Source organism: Otolemur garnettii, unplaced genomic scaffold (assembly GCF_000181295.1).
Source record: "Otolemur garnettii isolate 467f Iridium unplaced genomic scaffold, OtoGar3 scaffold00014, whole genome shotgun sequence".
Lineage (NCBI taxonomy): Eukaryota > Metazoa > Chordata > Mammalia > Primates > Galagidae > Otolemur > Otolemur garnettii.
The window spans coordinates 16828914-16839318 of record NW_003852409.1 but is presented as its reverse complement, the minus strand read 5'-3'; the positions used below and the strand labels follow the sequence as shown (position 1 = coordinate 16839318).

Below are 10405 nucleotides of genomic sequence, written 5' to 3'. Positions count from 1 at the left end.
TGGCGTCACAGCTCACAGCAACCTCCAACTCCTGGGCTTAGGCAGTTCTCTTGCCTCAGCCTCCCAAGTAGCTGGGACTACAAGCACCTGCCACAACACCTGGCTATTTTTTTTTATTGCAGTTTGGCGGGGGCCGGGCTCAAATCCGCCACCCTCGGTATATGGGGCCGGCGCCCTACCTACTGAGCCACAGGCACCATCCAGCCCAGAACTTCTTTGTAGATCATCTTGTTTCTCTAATACAAGTTTATAGCCATCACTGGAAGGATCATGAGAATTCGTGAAACAGCAGATGCCCTTTTACCTCCCCTTAGGTTTCAAAATGTGACCACTAGGCTCAGTGCCTGTAGCTCAGAGGCTAGGGCACCAGCCACATACACCAGAGCTGGCGGGTTCAAACACAGCCCAGGCCTGTCAAACAACAATGACAGCAACAACAACAAAAAGTAGCTGGGCATTGTGGTGGGCACCTGTAGTGCCAGCTACTTGGGAGGCTGAGGCAAGAAAATTGCTTAAGTCCAAGAGTTTGAGATTGCTGTGAGCTGTGATGCAACGGCACTCTACCAAGAGTGACATAATGAGACTCTGTCACAAACAAACAAAAAAAAAGTGACCACTGCACGTTTGGCTGAACGATTTATAGAAAACTACACTATACACCCTAAGAAAAGCAGCCCAAAGCCTGAGAAGCAGGCATACTGACACATTGCAAGCATAGCTTTGAGACATTAATAACCCGTATGAAGCAGTCCAGTGCTCTGTGATGTGGTTATGAGTGCCGTGTGTGGTGCCAGACTGCCTGGATTTCCATCTTATTTTCACTACATCCTCGCTGTGTTACCTTGGGCAAGTTACATAACCTCTCTGTGCCCGTTTCCTCACCTGTAAAAGGGCAGCAATAATACCTACCTCCTTGGGGATATGAGGATTAAATTAGAAAATGGATGCCATGTGCTTACATTAATGCCCACTCATAGTAAATGCTTAATAAATATGAGCTGTTATATAAACTTAAGAAAGTTCAAGGTTTTCGCCTTCATAAGCCTCAGTTTCCTCTTTTTCAGAGAGCAAGACAATAATAACTCCTACCTCTCAGGGTTATTATGAGGATAAAACGAGATAATGTATGTAAAGTGCCTGGCACAGAGAAGAGTTCAGTAAATGTTTGTTTCCTTCCTTCCGTAATTGTCTTTCATGTTGATAAGTTGAATGTCGGTCCTTCAGAGAAGCACAATTTGATTTGAGAGTGTTCAGCAGAGCTGAAGTTTCCTGCGATCGCTCTGCCTGCCTCCTGCAGCTCAGAGGCATTCTCGCTCAGAAATGGATCGATAAAGGAGAGGGTATGCAGAGAGCACACAGAGGCTGAGCCAGCCTCTGCAGAGCTGACAGCTTGGCAGGGCCCTCTGCTCCAAAGGCACGCCTGTCTGAGCCTGCTCTGTCCCTCTTGAGCTTTGGGCTGGGACTGTGACCATGACTTTGGCTGTGCTTTGTTTAATAAAGAAACTCACTTTCCCAAAATAGGCAACAAGTGAAGACACTGCCCCTTCATGCTGACTCACTTTCCCCGGCCTCACTTTATTTTCTAAAGGCCATGATCCACATTACTGGCTCCCTCTCCAGCAACTCTGGGCCTCACTCTGTTCTTACAGGAGGGGAGATCACAGTGAAACAGTGGCTGCTCTCATAGTTTGGGGTCTGCTTCCATTCCGCAGGCTTGCTAGATGGTTCTGTCTTTGCCTCTCTCACACTCCGCTGCTGTCTCCTCAAGGCTTTCCCTTCATTGGCCGTCCCTTTGGAGACAGAATTCTGCCCCTTGATCCTTGATACTCAAAGCTCTTCATGAGTGGTCTCGCCTGCTGAGAATTTCACCCTCTACCATTGTGGTCATGGCTCCCACATCTCTACCCCTGGCAGAGACTTCTCTCTCCCCGAGCTCCAGGTTAGTAAAAGCAAGCTCTGCTACATACACAGCTCCCTCCTGGCTGCTCTCTGCATGCCACGCTGATTCACTTACCCTCCAGTACATGGTCTTAGCTGGGGACACTGCCAGCCCCCTAGGAGTTGCCCTAGACTCCTCCCACTGCTCTCACAGCCAAATCACCTAAGTACTATTGATTTAATCACCTAAATATGGGCTGTGTTTCCCTCCTCTCTATCCCCAAATCCTCTCTCTTACCCCAACTATCCAAAGACCTACCAAAGTGATAGATCTAGAATGTGCATCTGTTATTCCTGACCGGACACCCATCAGTATCTTCTAATGGCCAAAGAGATTCCTGAATACCAAGGTAGCTGCATAGAGTTCAACTTGCCGACTTGTTTAAAATGCAGATTCCTTGGCCTTGCCCATGAAGATTCAGATGTAATCAACTGATGTGGTACCTGAGGACCTGTGTTTCTCACAAGCATCCGACATGATTCTGATGCATATTTAGGATTAGAACCACTGGCCGTCAGGAGAAAGCCCTCTCCAAAGAGAACCTACAGGATCATCTGATTTGGGTCATGTCAAACTTTTCATCTGATCTCTAGCCAGTCTCTACTTTGAACCTCTAGCAGTGAGTTTTCAGATCCCACATCACTCCACCCCTGCTCTGCCCTGCCCTTTATACTCTCTTAGCTCTTTCTCCCATCCTTTTGCTGGTACACCCTTAAGATACTACAGTGTTGAGAGTAAGGACTCTGGGGTCCACTGCCTGGGTTGTCATCTTGGCTCTACTGACTATGTAACCTTGGTCAAGTTCTTGATCTTTCTTAGCTTCAGTCTCCTCTTCTGAAAACTTAGAACAAAACCACACTCTTCTTTGAGTTTTTGTAAGAATTAAACAAGATAATTCCTGGTTAACCCCTGTCTCAAGGTCTCGGCACCCAAGAAATGCTCCTGTTCTCAATGTGACATCTCCCTCCTTACTCACACCCCCAAGTCTCTTGAGAGCAGGACAGTCTCTGATGCCTCTGACACTGAAGTGTTGTTTCCACCTTGGTACCCAGGAAAGGGCAGCTGGCTAGATGAGGTCTATAGTATTATGAGTACCACTCTATGATAAAAAGGAGCCACTCCATGAAAAGAAAAGTCCTGCATTTTGAAGGGTGAATAACGCCCAACTTTAAAAAGCATACTAACTGATGAAATTTAGGCTCAACCGGCTAAGGCGCCAGCCACATACACCTAAGGTGGCAGTTTCGAATCCCCAGCCCGGACCCGCCAAACAACAATGACGGCTGCAACCAAAAAAAATAGCCGGGCGTTGTGGCGGGCGCCTGTGGTCCCAGCTACTTGGGAGGTGGAGGCAGGAGACTCGCTTGAGCCCAGGAGTTGGAGGTTGCTGTGAGCTGTAATGCCAGGGCACTCTACCCAGGGGGACAGCTTGAGGCTCTGTCTCAAAAAAAAAAAAAAAAAGAAGAAAAAAAAAAAGAAATTTAGGGTACTAAGAAGCATCAACCCAAAAGTATTTTCCGGGCCTGAGCGGGTAAGTTAAGCTGATTTTAGGTCATCATTCAGGTCTGATTGCTCAACAGCTTTTACTAACTGGCCATGGGATCTCCCCAATTCCTCAGACTGTACCAGCTAAACAAGCCCACTTCTGCTTACAGTGGGCCATGGCAGTCGATCATTCTAACTTAGCAGCCAATTCTCAGGCTCACCTACCCAGCATCCACCCTCTACCCTGTACTAACCACTATTACTAATGCCCACGTCTGCCCCCCTGTGCTGTGCACTGCCTGCCAGGCTGTTTGTAATCTCCCACACAGAACTTCCGTGCCCCTTAAACTGGCCTCCTCACAGCAGCCTGAGCCCACAATGCATATTCCTACCTCCTGGCCCTTACTCGTGCTACGATCTGTCTGGAATGCCTTTGCCAATCTTCTCTACTTGTCTTATTCCGAATCTCTGCCAAGTCCATAATCCCTCTTTTGCCATGAAGCCCCTCTTGATCATCTAAGCCCACACTCACTGTCCTTATTACTCATTTCATTCCCAAAGGAACCAGTATTTATTAAACGTCTACGTGAAGGCATTAGGTACAGTGGTTTTGGTTTTCATGGCTTTTAGAGTCCTATGGAACTAACTATGTGCACGTTGTTACTATAATTTCTCTCCATGTGCCTGGTATCCCTGCCTGGACAGTGGACACCTTGAGGACAGAAGCCACAGGTAGGCTGGTTGGCACCCCTAGTGGCCCATACAGTGTCTTCTTGCTCCCAAGTACTCCAGCAAATACTCATTGATAACATGGTCCTTGGTATCACTTGGGACTGATGGGGACTTAGGGGTGGCAACCTCTCCCATTTAGTGTTACCAACACCACTCATTTATCCAGCAGGCACTGACTGCAACCCTGGTGTAATTCGGGTGGCCACCCACTATCCCAGGACAGGGTCTCCCCGCAGCTCAACAGTTATCCTCACCTGGACTCACTGGCCCTGTTCCACACAGTAACCAGAAGACGCTTCTGGTCATCTTCCTCTTGGACAGGACTGTGAAGCAAATCAGACAATCAGAGTGTCACTAGGGCTGAGCCAGACCCACAGAGTCGGTCATACTTCCAACAATTTAGAAATAATCTAAACGGCTGGGTAAATAGACTACAGTACAAATAGTGTGAGTGATGAGTACTCACAAGCATAAAAGAGTTTACATGACATTGTTAAGAACATAAAGGTTACAACAGACTATTATAAAACCGTTCCACTTTTGCAAACATATACAAACATATATATCACACACACAGGCACTCACACCCACACAGGTTAAATGATCTGAAAAGAAATACAGCAAGGCAGATCTGTCTGTGAGTAGCAGGGCTACCAGTGTTTTCTATTTTCTTCTTTCCGTTCCTTTATATTTTCTATTTTTCTATGGTAAAAAAAAATTTCCTTGTATAGTAGGGGAAAACTAAGATTTTGTTATTAATTTTCACTAACAGGAAAATATAAAATGTTCATTACCTTCCCATTGGCCCCAGAGTTCAGAGACGGAGAAAGAAATAATAGTAATAGCCATAACCGCTGCCAGTCTGCTGGGTACTGGCTTACGGGGTCCCATTTACATCTCACAGTGCTCTGAGGTTGGTGCTATTATTAGCCCCCTTTTACAAATAAGGAAGCTGAGGCTCAGAGAGGTTAGCAAGTTTAAATAAAAAGGGGGGTGGGGAGGCAAAACATCTCTCAGCTTGGAAAATTCCTTCTGCTAAAGGAGAAAGCCTGGCCGAGGCACAGTAGGAAGCTGCCTACTCTTTCTAGGGGCTGCCAGTCCAGAGCTGGGCATTTCAGTTGTGAGAAGCAGCCAAGTGATACCTTATCACTGCAGACCTCACTGCTAGGCCTTCTGCCAGGGATGCAAGGACACAAGTGTACGGGAAAACAAAGACATCCTTTAAAAGTCACTGTTTTTCTGCTTCGATCTGGTTCTAGATTTGGCAAACAGAGCAGTTTCTAGATAAGCACTCCTTCCCTCTCCTCTCCAGGGCCCAACTGCACCAGACTCTTACAAGAAAAAGTGCTCATGGAAAGCTGGATCTCTGCAGCCTGGAATGGTCTGCGTCTTCTGACGGTGGATTCGATTATCTTCAGGGATCAATGACATCTGGAATTGGAGAGAAAAGCAATCATTAGCAGATATCAGGGCCATGGAACCACCTAAGCCCAGCAGCTGGCCCTGCATATCTCCAAGTTAAAGGCCTCCTAGTGTCCTTCAAATCAGCCTCTGCAGAGGAAATAATAAAGCCCCTGTCAGATGCTAGAAAGGAACAAGGAGCCCTGGGCCAGAGGCATTGCAGTCAGATGCCAGGACCAGGCCTCAGGATGGGTGGTACCAAAAGGGCAGCCATGGCCCAGCCATAGATGGGGTGAAACTTCATCATCTCTGTTCTCCCTCCAAGCAGAGTGGTATCTCCAAAAGCAAAAGGCCTCCTCTCTTCCACGTTCCCAGCAGCTGCTGAGTGCTCCCTCCTCAAGAACTCCAGGCTAGACTCCTACTAAGCCCCCAGATCTGTGATCTGGCTCCATTGCTGCTCTTTCACTGCCTCGGGCTCCTGAAGGGGGAGCCCTGCCTGAGGGTTTCAGGAGGAGCCATGAGTGGTACATCAAGGCCATCTGGCTCCCCAGCTGCCACTCTGGAAGTCCTGGCTTGTGGCTCTTGCTGGAGGTAGATCCCTGCCCCTCAGGGCCTCTGGCTTCAAGGGAAGGGCCTAACCCAGAAGGATCTTCAGCTCTCAGAGACACTCCCTCACTCTACTGCCCAAACCTGGCCATCCCACCTCTGGTTTGGGGAGGAAAGGGGAGAAGATGATGCTTTTCACAAGAAGGCTTAGGATTGTCCGTGTGTCATCTACACGCTCATTGCCCACCTATATGGATGACCAAGATCACCCTTAAGATTCTGGCTCTTGGCTCGGTGCCTGTGGCTCAAGTGGCTAAGGCGCCAGCCACATACACCTAAGGTGGCGGGTTAGAATCCCCAGCCCGGACCCGCCAAACAACAATGATGGCTGCAACCAAAAAATAGCCAGGTGTTGTAGTGGGCGCCTGTGGTCCCAGCTACTTGGGAGGCGGAGGCAGGAGACTTGCTTGAGCCCAGGAGTTGGAGGTTGCTGTGGAGCTCTACCCAGGGGGACAGCTTGAGGTTCTGTCTCAAAAAAAAAAAAAGATTCTGGCTCTTACAGAAGGCTTGAGGGACAAGCCAGGCTAAGGGAAGGGGTCTATCCTAGCACAGGGCCTCATCACTGTGCCTAATAAATGCCGACTGACCAAATGAATGGGATGGTAGCTCCACATGAAAACAGGGACTCTCATGGGGAAAATGGGGAGGAATGTTTTGCCCCCGCCCCCCTTTTAATTTAAACTTGCTAACCTCTCTGAGCCTCAGCTTCCTTATTTGTAAAAGGGGGCTAATAATAGCACCAACCTCAGAGCACTGTGAGATGTAAATGGGACCCCGTAGCCCAGCACCTGGCCCACAGCTATGCTGAAACCTTGGAACTCAGCCCAGTGACATGACCCCTCAACACTCCCACCCCATCTCCAGCCCTATCATGCACCTTCACATAGGAATCACAGACGCCAGGCTCTTTGCTCATCAGGCCTTTGCCTTCGATGACTAAAAGAAAATTAAAATGTTAGCATGGACAAATGGGAATATATATATACACATACACATACACATACCCACCTATATTAACAGATATGAAAAGAAAGCTGTATCTGTAATAGAGCTTTGGCCCTTACTACTAGGCCCTTAATGTGCATAACCACCGTTGGCAACTCTTGCATGTTAACCTCTCTCTGGTCTAGGCCATTCTCATCCTCTCCCATGCCCTGCAGCACCTTTACCAAGGCATTTAGAATACATTCAATTCTTAGAATTTTATAGCTGGAGAAGAACTTAAAATTTGAGTCCAACCCTTCATTTAATGGGAAAAATGAGACTGTAAGGGGGACCCAAAGATTGTAAGAAATTTACCCCAAATCACAGAGCAATGGCAATGACAGTTGGATTTAGAACTCACGTCTCTTGACTCCCAGTCCAGTGCTCCTTTTACAACACAAGGCCATCTTCTGGGAAGGAAGAGGCCAGGCTAGAGGACTTACCCAGTGTAGTGAGCTGTGCTATGGCTGTGGGACAGTAGAGTACAGTAGTGACATGCTTGGGTTCCAGAAGAGGACAGAAGCAAGCATGACTCCCAGCTGTACCACTTACTAACCAGAAGAGCTAGGGAGCGTTGCGTTGCCTCTCTGAGACTGAATTTGCCATTGCTGATGGGTTAGTGACAATGATACGCACTTCACATGGCAGTTGTGCCAATTAAATGAGACAATGTGTAGAGAGCTTAACAAGTAATTGCTCAACAAATGTTTGCTAAAGAAAAAAATAATAAATCAAGGCAAAGGATAGGTGTGGGTGTGTGGCTGTGACTGCCTGAGGTCTATGGAAATCAGACAACAGACCCAAGAGAACTGGAGCCTCTTTTCTATTTTCTTTCATGTCTTGTTCTCAAGGTGCAGCTCTCTCAGAGCTCCTGGTAGTCTGAGGTGTGAAGCCCGGGGAGCCAAAGGAAGGAGTGGGGACAGGCTGCAAGGGTCAAAGGGCCTGAGACTGGGGTGAAGCCAAAGCAAACTGTGCAGGACAAATGGAGTGGCGGAGGCCAAGATGCATTTTGCAAAAACTGTTTGCACAGCTGGAGTCAGGCCCTGGCAGGCAAAGAACACCCCTCTGCTGGTCCTTGGGAACTTCACCTTGGGTCTCCCATGGCCAAGACCCGGGGACGCCAGGCGCCTGCTGGTCTACTCTGCCAGTATCCTGGTTACTGTTCCTGTGTGCATCCCTCCCCTCAGGGGCATGGTTTTGGAGGGCCGGATCCAGGCCTGATGACTCCTGTGTTTCTCTGGCCACCAGTGGCCGTGAGGCAGACCTGGCCCCTGCCCTCACTGCATTCCCACTGTGGTGGAAAGAACAGACACAGGCTCAGTGTTGCCAGGAATATGATGAAGACGCAAAGGAGGAAGCAATAAACCCAGCCCAGGCAGGAGAGGGGGCAGGGGAGTAACTCCTGGAGGGGGAAAAAGTAAGGCAAAATGGGCCTTCCTTCCTGACTCTTGATTATGATTAAGGCAGGCACATTTTTTGCAGAATCAGAGTGAAGGAGAGTTATTTTTCAAAGGGAGTTCAATAAAGAAGGAAGATTATTCTAAATGCATTGAACAGTGGGTGCAAAGGCAGAGGTGCTGCCAAGCAGATGAATTCAGGGGACGTGAGTAGTGGGACAGAACAGGGGGTGGAGGCCACCTTTTGCAGCAAGAGCCAGGGAGGCTGGAGAGACAGACAGGGTCTTCTGGGGCTAAACAGAAGGGTCCAGGCAGTGGAAGCTGTGACAGACACTCAGTAACTGTGTACATACTGGACAGAAGGACAGCCACATGGATAAATAGACAGATGACAAATAAAATCCTCCTGTGCACTGGCCAGTCACGCTGGGAAGCCCTTCAGATGCATCCTGCTCTCTCTGACCCCAGGCCTTTGTATTTGCTGCTCCCTCTGCATGAAGTCCCCCTTTCAGGATGGAGTGTGGATGCCACCCCCTCTGTCAAGTCTTCCCCTGGAGTCCCATCACCACCATCTAGACATGGGTAGGTGCTTCTGCTTGCTGTCTCCAGCCAATGTGCAACTATAATTTAGGGAATTTATGGTTTTATTTAGCAAACACTTATACAGTGTATACTACGTGCTCAGCACTGTTCTAAGCACTTTATTAATATTAATTCATTCAGACTTTGTAACAACCTCAAGATAGATACCATCACCACTACCGTTTGACATATGAGAAAACTGAGCTTGCTCAAGGTCACTCAACAAGTAAACTCTCAGAGCCAGGATTCAGATTCCACTGGTCTGACTTCAAAAACTGTGATCTTCTCTGTGACACTGCTGCCCATCAATGAATGAATGAGAAGAGGGAGATCAGGAGAAAGGATGGAAGAAAGAAGGAAGGGAGGAGAGCAAAGCTCTTCTGTGGCCCTATTCTGCTGGAGCCAAGGATGGCACTGAGGTGCCCAAGGACAGGTCTAGGCTGCCAAAGGAGCCACTGAATGAACCCTAGACACCAAGTGGACCCCACACACACCAGGGGCAAGCCCAGGGCTGCATCTGGAGAAAAAGCCCTAAGTGAATACCCATTTTCTTCAAAGAACACATGGCAGGAAGCTACAAATTTGAGCAAAGAAGCCTTGGCCCACGGAGACCCTACCCCTGACCCTGGCTCTAGGCAGGAGGCTGAGTGGCCGCCCCTTCCTTGTTGAGTCCGCATACAGCCATACTCACTGTGGAGCAGCAGAACTCGGTCATGGGCATCAATGGACAGCTTCAGTTGACCTAAAGAAACAACAGAAACAAGCTCATCTCTGCTCCCTGTTGGGTGAAAACTGGAATAACGGTGACAAGAATGGTCTTTGTTCTTTTGAAGCCTCTGGCTGATTGGAAGGACCTCAGAAGCCACCTGGCTCAGGCTTCTTGCCCCCTCAGGAGTCCCTTCCCCAGTGCCTCCCCGCCTATGCCCCTCTGGCAATAGGAGCTCACTACTGTACCAGGCAGCCCAGCCCTGGCGGATGTCCAAGAACCCTCACCGTTGGCCGTTGTCAAATGTTGGTAAAGATGTAGGAAAACAGGGACTTTCAGACCCTGTGGGGAGGAGTGTAAATGGAGGGCAATTTTTGGTAATAACAGCTGGAATTTAAATATGCATATCCTTCAACCTAGAAATCTTCATTCCAGGTAACTATCATAGACAAAAACTCATGCAAAAGCACAAAGGCTAACACTACAGCACCATTTAAAATAATAAAAAAAATGGAAACATCTGAAGTGTCCATCAATATAGAAATAGTGAAGTAAACTACAGAATAGTGCAGG

General features: G+C 48.3%; 1 protein-coding gene across 1 annotated transcript in view; it reads right to left on the bottom strand.

The window, feature by feature from the left end:
* RGS3 (regulator of G protein signaling 3) overlaps nt 1–10405 on the bottom strand; it is a 124176-nt gene that overhangs the window by 99215 nt on the left and 14556 nt on the right. Inside the window, exons 2-5 of the mRNA XM_012802440.2 lie at nt 9818–9868; nt 7041–7099; nt 5493–5587; nt 4411–4479 (exon numbers count right to left, since the gene is read on the bottom strand). Coding sequence (XP_012657894.1) covers nt 4411–4479; nt 5493–5587; nt 7041–7099; nt 9818–9868 — 274 coding nt within the window. The remainder of the gene's footprint in view (nt 1–4410; nt 4480–5492; nt 5588–7040; nt 7100–9817; nt 9869–10405) is intronic.